Source organism: Microcaecilia unicolor, chromosome 4 (assembly GCF_901765095.1).
Source record: "Microcaecilia unicolor chromosome 4, aMicUni1.1, whole genome shotgun sequence".
In the NCBI taxonomy this organism is placed as follows: Eukaryota; Metazoa; Chordata; class Amphibia; order Gymnophiona; family Siphonopidae; genus Microcaecilia; species Microcaecilia unicolor.
In genome coordinates, this window is record NC_044034.1 from 172,891,004 (window position 1) to 172,906,170 (window position 15,167).

Below are 15,167 nucleotides of genomic sequence, written 5' to 3' on the forward strand. Positions count from 1 at the left end.
CAGTAAGCAGAAAATTCCCCTCCTATCGCTTCTGATACTATTTCTGATACCCAAGTCGAGCTCACCGCGACAGGCCTGCCAGTATCCCGCCGCCACCTTGGCCCCCTCTGACAGGCATGGCTTTTCTTGCAGTTTTCTTGGAGATTAAGACGCCATAAAGTTTTCCAGCTCTCTCCTGCAGGTAGTTCAAAATTCCTGGTAAGTCTATCAACTAACTGCAAAAGTAACTACAATATATCCAGCTTGTGGGGAGTTCGGAGATTGAGACCTGGGAGCACACATCACTTATGTCCGCTCAGCAGCACGATATCATGTAATCCCCCTTACCATCATTTACTTAACGGTTTACAAGTTCTTCTCTTGGCCTTTCCTCTGCTAGGACTTTCTTTATTCCATCTTTTTGGGTGATTTAATTATCTGTTACAAGACTAATTCTTGCACTTTTATCCATTCAAATATGCACAGCCCAGATTACTCTCTCAAACCATCTCCTTTAATGCCATTTTCCATTTCAAAATTCTTGAACTTAGAAATCAGAAGAAGTCAAACTGATATCCTCATTTAGGGGGTGTTTTACTAAGGTGCTCTGGCACTAAACGCTGAGATGCCCATTATGGGCATCTCTCCATTTAGCGCCAGCTGATTTTTAGCACGAGCTAAAAATGCTAGCACACCTTAGTTAAATACCCTTTTAATTATTTCCCATGGTTTCATTCACATTAATAATCTGATTTTAGCTAAAACACGTCTTTCATTGGCACTTTCCATGTGCCATGAAAGTCTTACAATTTTCCATCTAACTAAATCTCCCTTTTCAAACCTTGTCTTTTTCTTTGATTAGAGAAGTGGGCTGAGGATTCAAATCTGGCTTCTTCCACTGACACAGCTTCTGGATCTTGGATAAATCACCTAATCTTCCATTGTCTCAGGTACAAACTTAGAAGCTGATGTCCTAACTCGTAGGATTTTCTGTGTGTCAGTGGCCTATTCACACACAATTTACAAAATTTGTAAAAGTAAATGAGCCAAAATTAAAAGTCCTAAGTTTTTTTTTTTGTTTTTTTTTTAAATGAAGGCCTACCAGACTACTCAGGGCTGCACAGGAAAGCAGTACTATGGCCTGCTGGAGACTGAGAACTACTGATAAGCTATCAGTACTGCAAAGGGTACTTAAAAATGATGTCAGTTTAGTTCTCTGTCTTCAATTGCTGGCAGAAGAGCATAATTAAGGCATCTGGACTAATCTGGTGGGACAACAGGGAAGGGATCCTCAGAATAAGCTGCATTAACTTAGGTTTGAGTTCTGAATAGGTTTTCTTACCTCCAGGTTTGTAGGACTGGAAAACCTGATTGGGTCTTCGGGTTTCTAACAGCAGATCAAACATGTAGGATGACTTCACTCCTCCAAGTAAAATCCCCATTGGCTGATCTTCCTCTTCTTCATAAGAGCGCTCCAGGTAATCATGAAACTCATCATATTTCACAAGACGACAGCAATTCAGAGGTACTACGTCTTCCAAGCCCATTATCTGGAAACACCATGCAGATATCATCTTACTAACATGTTTATCATTGGTCGAAGAAAATATTTCTTAGTATTTACAGTTAACAGGAAATTATATAAAGTGTACTTAAGATTTCTAGACTTTGGAACAAAGGATTGTTTCTTACAAGTCTGCACAAGTTCATATTTCATTTAAAATGTTCTGTACTAAGAAGACAAACATGTAGTTGTGGAGACTACTAACAAATTTTGAAGTTCTGCCAGAGATGGCTAGGAGCAGGAAAAATCCTAATAACAAGGAACACATTAATAGAAATCACCTGACATACTGCTAAGCTGAATTATGAAAGTGGCTAAATATTCCATTGCTTCTTCCTCCCATCTATACACTGTGACACTTCCCGCTCAAGCTTTGTTGGAAGAATCTTTATAAAATGCCTATAAATATAGACACTATATAAGAGAACACGAAAGTTAAGCTTCTTAATTTATTGCTAAGTAAAACTGGAAAGAAAATGTAACAATAATGGCTAACTCATGATTCAACACTTCTGGGGTCATAGGCTCAGGTCACACAATGTCTCATCGGTATCTAAGGTGGAAATTCTAGTTTTGAATCCAATTGCCAGGCAGCCACCCAGTGGCACCAGTGAATTTTGTCAGATCTCCTTCCAATAAAGCTTCAGGTAAATTAAGCAACATTGCTTAATTCATTCTACACCTAGACTAGCTTGCAATACACACTGTAACTTAGATCAGTTACTTATATCTTGTTTAACTATACAAAGAACTTGCCTTGAGTTCAGCCACCCATCTTTTTATCCTAACTGACTCTGTACCACGTGTCTTGTTCCCATCTATATGGTAAGCTGTATTGTAGAAAAGTATTAGTATTGTAGCTATATTATCTGAATGTTGTAATGTGTGCTTATATTAGATTATTTCATTAGTATTATGCTGACATCGTATTATATCTCTCACTTGAATTTCAGTGCTGTTAAATGTGTACATTTTTATCCTGTTTCATGGTATTCCTATTATTAGGTTTCAATTTGCTGTTTTCAAGTTTACCTCATTTAGGGCCCTGTTTACTAAGCCACGCTATGCTAGCATTATTCGTGCATGCTAAAAATTAGCATGTGCTAATGCTAGAGATGCCCTGGGGCAATGGAGGGTTAAGTGACTTGCTCAAGGTCACAAGCAGCTGAAGTGGGAATTGAACCCAGATCACCAGGCTCAAAGCTCACTGCACTAAACATCACTCCTCCTATTCATGAGTCAGACTTTATGGTTCCCGACCTATTTGAGGCTGGAAATGTACCACAGACAGCACTCTCAGATCCTAGGAGAGAGGGAGTGCCATTCATTGTGATACAGTGGCACGAGGAGGGTACATTTATAATCAGAGCACCCAGGCTACAAAGACACATAATGTGCATAGGGCAGACAAAGCCATAGCGGGGAGATTAAATGAATTCTTTGCTTCGGTCTTCACCGAGGAAGATTTAGGAGAGATACCGATGCCAGAAATGATATTCAAAGCTGACGAGTCAGAGAAACTGAATGCAATCTCTATAAACCTGGAGGATGTAATGGGGCAATTTGACAAACTGAAGAGTAGCAAATCTCTTGGCCTGGATGGTATCCATCCCAGAATATTGATAGAATTGAAAAATGAACTTGTGCAACTATTGTTAGTAATATGTAATTTATCTTTTAAATCAAGCGTGGTACCGGAAGATTGGAGGGTGGCCAATGTAACGCCGATTTTTCAAAAAAGGTTCCAGAGGAGATCAGGGAAATTATAGTCTGCTGAGCCTGAAGTCGGTGCCAGGCAAAATGGTACAGACTATTATACAGAACAAAATTACAGAGCATATTCAAACGCATGGATTAATGAGACAAAGCCAACATGGATTTAGTGAAGGGAAATCGTGCCTCACCAATCTAGTACATTTCTTTGAAGGGGTGAACAAACGTGGATACAGGTGAGCCGGTTGACATAATGTATCTGGATTTTCAGAAGGCATTTGACAAAGTACCTTATGAAAGATTCCAGAGGAAATTGAAGAGTCACGGGATAGGAGGTAGTGTCCTATTGTGGATTTAAAAAACTGGTTAAAAGATAGAAAACAGAGAGTAGGGTTAAATGGTCAGTTTTCTGAATGGAGAAGGGTAGTTAGTGGGGTTCCCCACAGGTCTGTGCTGGGACCACTGCTTTTTTTTAACATAAATGACCTAGAGGTGGGAGTAACTAGTGAGGTAATTAAATTTGCTGATGACCAAAGTTATTCAAAGTTGTTAAATCACAAAAGTATTGTGAAAAATTACCAGAGGACCTTATAAAACTGGGAGACTGGGCATCTAAATGGCAGATGACGTTTAATGTGAGCAAGTGCAAAGTGATGCATGTGGGAAACAGGAACCCGAATTATAGCTACGTAATGCAAGGTTCCACGTTAGGAGTCACCGACCAACAAAGGGATCTAGGTGTCGTTGTTGATGATACATTGAAACCTTCCGCAGTGTGCTGCGGCGGCTAAGAAAGCAAATAAAATGTTAGGTATTATTAGGAAAGGAATGGAAAACAAAAATGAGGCCATTATTATGCCTTTATATTGTTCCATGGTGCGAATGCACCTTGAATACTGTGTTCAATTCTGGTTACCACATCTCAAAAAAGATATGGTGGAATTAGAAAAGGTGCAGAGAAGGGCGACGGAAACGATCAAGAGGATGGGACGACTTCCCTATGAGGAAAGGCTAAAGCAGCTAGGGTTCTTCAGCTTGGAGAAAAGACGGCTGAGGGGAGATATGAAAGAGGTCTATAAAATAATGAGCAGAGTGGAAAGGGTAGACGTGAAGCGTCTGTTTACTCTTTCCAAAAATACTAGGCCTAGGGGGCATTCAAAGAAGCTACAAAGTAATAAATTTAAAATGAATCAGAGAAACTTTCTTCACTCAACGTGTAATTAAATTCTGGAATTCATTGCCAGAGAATGTGGTAAAGGCAATTAGCTTAGCAGGATTTAAAAAAGGTTTGGACAGCTTCCTAAAGGAAAAGCCCATAGACCACTGTAAAAATGGACTTGGGGAAAATCCACTGCTTATTTCTGGGATAAGCAGCATAAAATGTTTTGTACTTTTTTGGGATCTTGCCAGGTATTTGTGATCTGGATTGGCCACTGTTGGAAACAGGATGCTGGGTTTGATGGACCTTTGGTCTGTCCCAGTATGGCAATACTTATGTACTTATAAAGGCAACATATAGACCTCTGTGTCATTATAAAACTGCCTCCTCAAAAGTTCCTGCACAAAGTCACACTTGTTCCAAGTCATGTGTAACTTTTCTGCTCGTTTGTGTGGATACATGCATATTTTATAACAAAAGAGAGGGAACAAAGTACAAACTAAAGTCGAAACAAAAAAAACAGCACCACGGGCCTTTAAAAATGGAACACAGTTCCTTTAATGAATGAGCCTTGACAAAAAGACCCGACACGGGCCGTGTTTCGGTGACTAGCACCTGCGTCAGGTGTCACAGTGATGAAGTGGAAAACTTGGGGAATAACTCGAATATATTCCTCTACAATATATTATTCCTTACCCCACGTCTCATATAGTAAAAGCTACAAAGCAACAAGGCACTTTCACTTTCTGTATCCAAACGGATGTTTTTCACGCGACTCTCCTCTGTTGTCATCGCCCGAATCAGCCAGTCGTCGAGATATGGATGCATTCGAATCCCCTCCTTCCGCAGGAAAGCCGCCGCCACCACCACCATGACCTTGGAAAAAGTGCGTGGGGCAGTGGCCATTCCGAAAGGAAGGGCCTGAAACTGGAAGTGCTGACCCAGCACCGCAAATCTGAGAAATCTCTGATGGGGCTGCCAAATGGGAATGTGCAGGTAAGCTTCCCTCAAATTGAGAGCCGTCAAAAACTTGCCTGGTTGAACGAACAGCAGCAATAACTGCCCTTAATGTCTCTATGTGGAAGTGACGAACCCGCAAAAACTGGTTTACTTTTCTGAGATCGAGAATTGGCCGAAAAGCCCCTCCCTTCTTTGGAACCACAAAGATGGAGCACCGACCTGTGCGCCATTTGAGAGGAGGAACAGGCACGATAGCCCCTACCCTTAGCAGGTCTCACAAACACTGCAGAACCGCTGTCCTCTTGGCCCACGATACAGAGCAGGACTCCAGAAAAAGTCTATGACAGGCGAGAAGAATTCAAGCTTGTAACCTTCTTGCACATCGAGGACCCACTGGTTCGGAGTAATTCTGGCCCACTCTGGAAGAAACAGAGAAAGCCAACCACCGATCTGCTCTCCTCCCGAGTGGACCTGCGCCCCATCATTGGGAGGCCCGAGAAGGAGCCCCCTGACGAGAGGGGGGTCCAGCCAGACGCTTCTCGTTACGAAAGTTAGAACACTGCCCAAAACGAGGACGCTTAAAGGCTGCGTTGGACCGCCCCGGGTGATACCATCGCGTCTCTCTGAAATGTGACCTCGAGGCTCCCTGCCTGGAAGTAGACTTGGGTCTATCCTCCGGAAGACGCTGAGATTTGGAATACCCCAAATCTTTAACAATCTTTTCTAGGTCTTCCCCAAAAAGAAATTTCCCTCGGAAAGGCAATTTAATGAGCCGTAGCTTAGAGGCCATATCTGCGGCCCAATGACGGAGCCACAGAAGACGCCGAGAGGAAATGGTCAAGGCCATGAGTTTGGCCGAAGCACAGACCAAATCATACAAGGCATCCGCTAAGTACGCCAGCTCAATATCCACCAGTGACATCTGAGGAGTTCCCGGCATATCAGACTCCGAAATCGAATCCGTGACAGAATGTAGCCAACTGAGACAACCTCTAGCTGCATAAGAACTACAAACAGAAGCTTGAAGTGTCAAAGCGGCTACCTCAAAGGCACGTTTTAAAGAGGCCTCTAGCCGTCTGTCTTGCATATCCTTAAGTGCCACACCACCGTCCACTGGAAAAGTAGTCATCTTGGTGACTGCCGTCACCAGGGCATCCACCCTAGGTAGAGCAAACTGATCTAAACGGTCCGCTGAAAACGGATACAGCCTGGTCATAGCCCTGGCTACTTTCAGCCCCCCATCCGGATCCACCCACTGGGCCGAGATCAACTCTTCAATAGCTTCATGTACCGGAAAGGCCTTAGAAGGTCGTCTGGTACTAGCCATCCTGGGGTTGACCGCCTGAGAAGCCGCAACCTCAGGGTCCTCTATATTCAGGGCTTCCAGCACCTGAGAGATAAAGGAGAACAACTCCTCCTTATGGAAAATCCTTACGGCGGAAGAGTCCTGCAGTTGGTCAGTGAGGACACCGTCCTCCACCCCCATCTGCTCCGAGAGAGCCACCATGGAGGAAGCTGCAGGCGACCGTATGCAGGACCCCTCCTCAGACCACAAAAAAAGCCTAGGTTTTTTAAGGGAGGAGAAATCCTCTGGGGAAAAACCCAAAATCTCTTGGTTACCCCCAGACCCTCTGAGAGGATCAAAGGCCGAAGCTGTCGCAGCCGTGTGAGGGGGGGGGCAAGGCCCTTTTCAACAAAAACGCCTGATGGAGTAGCAAAATAAACTCTGGCAAAAACCCCTGCCCCGCAACGGAGGTCACAGCCATGGCACCTGCACCACCGCCCACAATGCCTGACGCCCCCCCCCCTCGACTCCCCTACCTACCAGCGGAGAAGAAGCTTTGCCCAAAACCACAACCAGAGCCGGCTCCGCAACCAATCACAAAATGGCGCGAGAATCGCCAGGCTCTGGCCGGGAAAGCACACTCTCGGGGGGGGGGGGGGGGGGGGGGGGGGGGCGCTCTATCGAGTCCTGCCAAATCAGAGCACCCTGTGCTGCAAAGACCCGCCACCGAACGCCGTTTCCCGCATCGGGAACAGCGTTTTACCACATCCGATGCCATCGCCCGTCCCCAAACATGAACCCAGCAGGACTTACCCTGGACCAAGAAAGCGCGGGAACTGACAGCAGAGCTAGAGAAAAAAAAAAAAACTCTCCGACTCCACTTACAGGCAGGCTAAGACAAGCAGGCAACAGAAAACAGGACTCGGACAGCAGTAACACAAACCTGTTCTCAGCAAAAACACACTTCCCTGTGCTTCTGTATTTCTCTTTTAAATAAATTCTATGGTTCTCCCTTTTTTTTTTTTTTTTAGTGAGGAGGCAGAAACAAACAGGGAAGGAAAGGAACAGCAAAAGCCTGTTCAGAGGGAATTTGAGGTGCAGCAGGTACCCAGCAACTGTGTATGCTGCCAAAGGGGACACCACCAGTCCGGCACCCCCGGCTCAAACTGGCCACCGGCCCAGGAGCACCCTCAGAGGCCTTGGGCCCAGGAGCTGGAGAAAAAGTCGTCCACCACCTGCTGAGATAGAGACATACTAACTGAGGAAGGAGCTGGCCATCTGGTATCACTGCCTTTAGTCTGTTTATCTCTATCTCCACCTGCTGGTAGGCGGACTTAACCAACTAGTTCCTGGATTCATCTGCTGCAAGTGACAAGGAATAACTAATACTGATGAAAAAATAGCCCAATATGAAATAACAAACAATAATCTTTTAATAATTTCAACTAAACCTACCAGATCATTATAATATAGTCATAGTAGCTGATAGGAACCGCTTGGCCCACCCAGTCTTTGCTATGTTACCTCAAACCCTACTTGATCGTTGGCCATCTGAACACTTGCCCTGACTACTGCTCTCTGTGCTACTTTTGAATTGTCATTGTTTTGGTAGGCTTTTCCAGAAACCGACTACTATACCTTATAAGCTATTTCAACAGCCTCCTTCATTGTCTTATCCTTGTGGACCTCCAACTTATTCTCCATCATTATCTGTTTCACAGGATGCATGCAAAACAATTTTATCTGCAAAACAGAGAGACAGTGAGCCATACAAATAGTTTACATGGTCATGGTAGCTTTCATTTAAAATTGTTTTTATCAGCACTTTTAAATGTTCTTCTTCACTTTGCTTACAAGCTTTACTTTTGCAAGAATTATGACACAGTTGGCCATAGAGGTGACAGTGCTGAAACAGTCCTTCCAGTTTATTTCATTACTATACAATGTTATGCACACCAGAGGGGGGAAAAAAAACTTATGATAACAACACTATTATACAAAGGGGTTCTTTTACTAAAGTGCGGCAGGATTTCGCAGTTACCATACCTGGTACTCCAGGCAGCTGGGGTGGGAACAGATGCTCTCCACTCCCAATCTGTCCAGTTTGGGGTTCAAAAAGGGCAGCAATGATACCTAGTGGTAATACTGTGACATTACTGCTAGGGGGTCACTGCAGTCATCTTGAATCCTGAGCTGGACAGAGTGGGAGCAGAGGGAAACTGCTCCAGTCTGGGCCCACTGGATTACCCGGGATGATCTCCAGGTAAGTCCTAGAAGATGGATCAGTTCAGGAGTCTAAGAGGGGGATTGGGGTGGGGGATCAGATAAGGGGGTGAGGAGATAGGATTGTAAAGGCCATGGCCATGCTACCAGACTGACAATAGTGTAGCTGCACTCGGCACCTCCTCTTGAGGTTACGTAAGCGCAGCCACTCTATTGGCAGTTATGTCAGTCAGCGTACAGTACTGACTGCACACTAGCTGTCAGTCAGCCACTCCTCTGATTCACTAATATCATGTCCAATTTCTTCCCCTACCCATGGCTAGGCAGCTAGTGCAGGGTTTTTTTTTTGTTTTGTTTTTTTTCTTTTCAACTGTGCTCCTGGTTTTAATGCACAGTAGTAGATGTTAGCACAGGTTCAGACTAATGTCTAGTGTGCCGTAAAACCCACAATATCTGCTTAACACAGCTTAATAAAAGACCCCCAAAATCTTTTCTAAGAGTTCTGAAAAGTTATTTTTGCCACAAATTATCACTCAAATCATTGTTTCCTGGTGGTTCTCTTTATCTGCATGTAATACCCCAACAGAGATCCAGCAAATTCGGAATAGCCCTCAGAGGGCTCAGAAAGTGGAGTTGAAGAAAAGCAGGAGTACAGAAACCAAAGAATATACCATAATAGCTATAAGAGCAAGAATTGTATAACTGGTTTTATTTCCTGCATAAAACTTGATACACTGGTAAGAGAAAATATTACGCAACTTTCAGTTGGTTGTATTATACACTACTGTTTTAAAGTTGTCCTCCAATAAAAACAATATCTGTGGCAATATGCAAATACCTAAATCACACGCATTTTTGTTTTATTTATCCTGGTTTTAATTTGTATATGTACATGTATTTTATGATTTGTAAACCAGGGCAAAAACAGAAAAACAGTCCACTGCAGAACAATCACAACAGCAACAACAGTGGGTATGAAGGAGACACAAAGGAAAACCAGATGTGCTCAACAAACTTTTATTGCATCAATACAACTTGGCTCTGACTCGATCGACACAGGCCATGTTTCAGCTGTAGGGCCTGCCTCAGGAGTCATTTATATTTGGTTAGACTCCTGAGGCAGGCACTACAGCTGAAACACACGTTGGGCAGGAAGGCACCAGCGCATGCATGGTGGGACACTGCTAGAGACATCTTTATCTCGCTAGTTAGTGTCCTGCACCGGGCTCCATCAAGATGAAGCTGTACAAAGCTGGTCTAGGCTGCATGGATTGAAACTGAACAAAGACAAGACTAAACTGTTATGATTGCATAATCCTTATAGATCAGTTCCCAAGACTAACATTAACCACAGGTTTATCCTTACAGGTTGATAAATCTTCCTCAGTTCTTGGATTTATTCTAGATACTAATCTCATTTTTGAGTTCCAAGTCAATAAAGAATTCAGCTTTTTTTTTTTTTTTTTTTAAGATTGTGACAGCTTAATACTAGTAAATCTTTATTTTTGGAAGAGCACCAATCAATATTAGTTCAGGCTATCAGAATCTCTCCTTCTTCTAAGGGGTCAGCAAAGGAACTTCTGCCTAAAGAAGTAGACTTATTCCACCAGTCAGAATCCCTATCCACTGACATCACTGAGCGAACCTCCAAGTCCTCCAGACTTGCTATTTGCAGTGTTTTAGCCTGAATCAGCCCTTCTGTTTTGAGCATGGAGACCCTTGATAGTCCCTGAGAATGACACATCAGAAAGGCTTTATGCATAAGAAGAATGCTGCCCGTGGTGCATAATTACAAGCTCTGTAGCACTAACCTTATAAGTATCACGCTCAATTTCCCGCTGCCTCTTTTCCTGCTCTTCCAACTCCTTTTCTTTCTGTACCAAATGCTTAATATGGTCCGGAAAGTCACTCACTTCAAGAAACTCTGTAAATGATAAATCACAGATATCTTATGCTAGCATTCTAACCAACATAAAATAGATTACACAACAAGAAATACACACATTTGTTAATGATTGACTAATTTTACTCCAAGTAAGAAGACATTTTCAAACTGTCTACATTATTATTTATTTATTAGGATTTATTTACCACCTTTTGAAGGAATCCACTCAAGGCGGTGTACAGTAAGAATAAATCAAACTTGAGCAATAAGCAATTACAGCAGTAAAAATATTCAAAAAATATTATGAAACAAACTTTTTACCTGCAGGCCTTGCATTAATTATCGAAACAAAAGTATACTCATACTTCACTTTATTTATATCTGCTTTTCCTAAAGGTAGGAGTTTGCTGAAAAGTATATGTGTTGATTTTAAAATGCAATCTTTAGGCACCCTTTCCCTCCTTCAAATTAAACATGTCCCATAGAAGGCCTTTTCTCAATGCAGTCAGAAGTCTGCATATAGTCACATTAGGGGGAATTCTAAAAATAATGTTCAAAAATGGATGATAAAAGAAGTACTAAGGGCTATTCTGTACAGGGCATGCGTCCTTTATAGAATCGCATGTAGCGCCAATTTCTGTGCCTAACTTTGGGTGCCAGACTTACACCTGCTGAAATGTGGTGTAAATTCTGGCTCCCAAGTTAGGGGTGCCGAGGCAGTATTCTACGCGCATAACTTTTCAGAATGCCCCCTTTTGAGATACGCACTATGGGAGTTAGGTGCCCTGCCTTATAGAATAGCATGCAGCCAGATGATATGCACAAATTTTAATTAGTGCCAATTAACGTCAATAATTGATTGTTGACACCCAATTACTGGTGGTTAAGGGCTAATACACTAATTAATTTGTGTACACATCTCAGAAGTGTGCCCAAATTTGGATGCGCAAATTTAAGCACCATATACAGAATCCAGGGGATTGTGGAAAGGTAGTTTTCAGCAGCTGATTAACATGGGTGAAACACTATCTGCATAAAGTGCTTTGCAAATCTTCATAAGGACTACAAAAACAAACAAACAAATGTTGTCAGGGAACGCCTAGTCACCCACCTGGGGCTAACCTTGTTGCCACCTGAAGGGTCTGTCCCCAGCACAGCTCAGGTCTGCCCGCACCTGCCATTTGTGCTCTATACTAGCACCCTCCTCCCACCAACTGGGTCACAACTATCTCTGGGCGAGTCTCCCGCTTTCAAATTAGTCCCAGTGATTAGGTTACTGGAGGCCAAACTCCCAGTGCCCCCCCAGTTTCCAGAAAGCACCCACAGACCCAAACCATAAACCACCAGGATCCTTAGTCAGTTCAGACAAGCAAAGCAAACAATTATGTTTATTTTCATAAAATATTGAACTATAAAATAGATGGGAAAAACAGCACACAATAACAAGTAGCTGAAATAGGATTAATTATAAACTAAACATTTTATCACTATCCGAATAGTGCCTGGAAAGTACAGGAAATATAGCTGGTCACCAGTTACAGAATATAACTGATCACAGGCAGGGCCGGCGGAATGCGGTAAGCAGGGTGTGCATGGCAGGAGGTGACAACATTCGAGGGACACCAGAAACTGCCATGCTTACCCTGTGCTACACTACAGCCCTCCCAAGAAGACCTACCTTGATCCTTGAAGGCCTCCTTGGTGGTGTAGTGGCCTCTGCAGCTCTTCTGTGCAGCGGGCGCCGCCACCGTGTTTTTAAAATGGCTGCAGAAAATTGAGACTGTCGCTGAAGTCTCGACAGAAATTTTGAAAATCCGGCGGCAGCGCCCGCAGCACAGAAAAGCAAAGTGGAGACAAAGGAGCGGCAGAGAGCAGGAGTGGGATTCTTTCCTATCTCCACAGTTGCAGAGACCACTACACCACCAGGGCGGTCTTCAAAGATCAAGGTAGGTCTTCTTGAGAGGGTTGTAGTATGCAGAAGGGGGGTGGTGGCATTACTGCGGCAACCGGGGGGGGGGGGGGGGGGGGGGGGGGGGTTGGCACGGTATAAGTCATTACAAGGACAAAATATAACAAAACCAATGGACTGCATTAGGGGCTTACAGTCCATTTAGTTCTGTTTAAGCAAATGAGAGATCTGCATGAAAGAAAATATTTTTATTATTTTGACTTCTGAAAACCACTTGCCCCTGAAACATGTTCATAACAGAATAATCCATTTGTACAAAAAAACAGAATAATCCATTTGTTCAAAAGAGATGAGGTGAAAATGTGATTCCGTGTGCGCCAATGAAAGGAGAGTTTAATTTTACTTCCAATCTTTATAACACCAGGCTTCTCATGGCAGATTACAACAGTTAAGATGAACCCATCAGTAAAGAGGATATCATCACTGAAATTTGGCCATATATTACTGTATTGTATAGAACAACGTAGAAAAAGGAGCACAAAATACACCCTTTATTAGTGCTGTTTCCACCAGCTATAATAATTTTTAAGCAGTTTTAGTGATATTCAATTTTATTTCATCATATTTGTATCTACATATTGGAAGCTTTCAAATAAATTAAAAAGCTGTCGAGTAAAAAACAAACAAAAAAAACCCTTTTGTTCTTCAACTTTTAAGGCACTGGGCTGATAAAGAGGGCGGGGTGGGAGAAGGGGGAGGGAGAAGAGAGAAAGGATATGCTGGATGGGGGGAGGGGGGAGGAGACACCAAATGACAGTTTGAGGGGGGCGCCAGAGACTCTAGCACCGGTCCTGATCACAGATTCTCAGCAGAGAGGTCTTTCTTCTTCTACTTCCAAACTGAGACTGACTAATTACCTCACGGTTAAGTGGTAAAAAGTAAAAAAAAACAACAACCTGTCACCGCTGGTACAGCTTTAAAGAAAACAATCACCATCTGCGGGCCAACCAGGAGAAACACATAATCAGCAAAATGATACAGTTCATAGGCACAGAAACCCACTGTTTCGCCACTGTTCTAATTTAGAAAAGTACAAAACTGCACCCTTAAGTCTTGATCCCTCAACATGTGATACAACATACCTGAAGATGGAGAAATTAGGTCTTACCTGCTAATTTTCTTTCCTTTAGTTCCACCAGACCAGTTCAGAACTTGCTCTGACACTTCCTTTTGCAATTAACTATGAAAGTTTTCATAAATAGGAGGCAACTCTATAACAGGGCACCTAGAATTTAGGTATCTGGAGGGTATGCGGTAGGAGTCTATTCTATTAAAGAAACGTAGGTGCCTACTTTCCTTTACAGAATACTAGCATAAACAGATATTAATGCGCTACTTACACCAGCCATAGAACTGGAATAAGTCTGAGTTCCTAAGTGCAGCAGGTACACACACAACTTACACTATTCTGTATGTTATATTCGTAAGTGGGAGCCCTGACCATGTGTATACCCCCTAGCAAATACATGTTATAAGCCACCTCGTTCATTCAGATCATCCAGACAAATCCTCTTGGTTATTCCATATCACAAGTCCATTTATTTGGATTGCACCCGTGAATCTTGCTTTAGAGTTGTGGTTCCCATTTTGTGGAACAATTTACAAATTGATATTCATACTGAAATTGCCCTCAAGCCATTAAAAAAAAAAGCAGCATTGAAAACATATTATTTTATCCATGCTTTTCCACTTGATAATCTCTGTTATATCATCATACATTCCTGGTTGGCCCTACTCTATTCTCCACCATCTCATGGTGCTGCATTTATGGTTGGCCCAGCTGCACTGGTATTTGTGTTCTGTTAAATGGTGATATTTCCTTCTTCCCTGTTGTATCTTAGATAGAAAGTAGCCCCTTGAAATTTACCTAGCTTTTATGTTATAAATGGTATGTTTTAGATTATTCTTTTAATTTGTATCCTAGGCCTCCTAATGTATGTTTCCGCAGCTCAATTATTTTATGTTGTACAGTGCTTAGATAAGCAATTTACAGGTGGTGTATCAAATAAATATCTATGATAAATTAAGAAGTGCATATATATACTACAGCTGTACATTGATTAAAAGATTTAATTGCACAATTAACCATGATTAAAATTTTTGGTTGTTTGGTTAGTTGCATAAAGTGTCACCCTCACTTTCACCTCTATAGTGCAAAATATGGACTACAGATGTAAATTCTCAAAACTGACATACTGTACTTCAGTTACTAAACTGAAAATAAAATCACTTCTCTTACCTTTGTTGTCTGGTGATTTTATTTTTCTAAGCATCTTATTCCCTTCTCTAGTTCTGTTCCTCTTTCTGTGTTCTTAACTCTATTTTCAGGTCCTCCTCTCTCCTCTTCACGTTTTCCCCTATATAGCAAAAGCTACATACACCTGTAGAAGGTATTCTCCGAGGACAGCAGGCTGATTGTTCTCACTGATG

General features: G+C 42.5%; 1 protein-coding gene across 4 annotated transcripts in view; it reads right to left on the reverse strand.

Moving 5' to 3' along the window:
* The window catches only part of USP47 (ubiquitin specific peptidase 47), a 309,973-nt gene that overhangs the window by 87,972 nt on the left and 206,834 nt on the right, over positions 1-15,167 (reverse strand). For all 4 annotated transcript variants that reach the window (XM_030200979.1, XM_030200978.1, XM_030200980.1 and 1 more), the window contains exons 15-17: positions 10,695-10,807; positions 8,299-8,403; positions 1,322-1,529 (exon numbers count right to left, since the gene is read on the reverse strand). In XM_030200979.1, the coding sequence (XP_030056839.1) occupies positions 1,322-1,529; positions 8,299-8,403; positions 10,695-10,807 (426 nt within the window). The remainder of the gene's footprint in view (positions 1-1,321; positions 1,530-8,298; positions 8,404-10,694; positions 10,808-15,167) is intronic.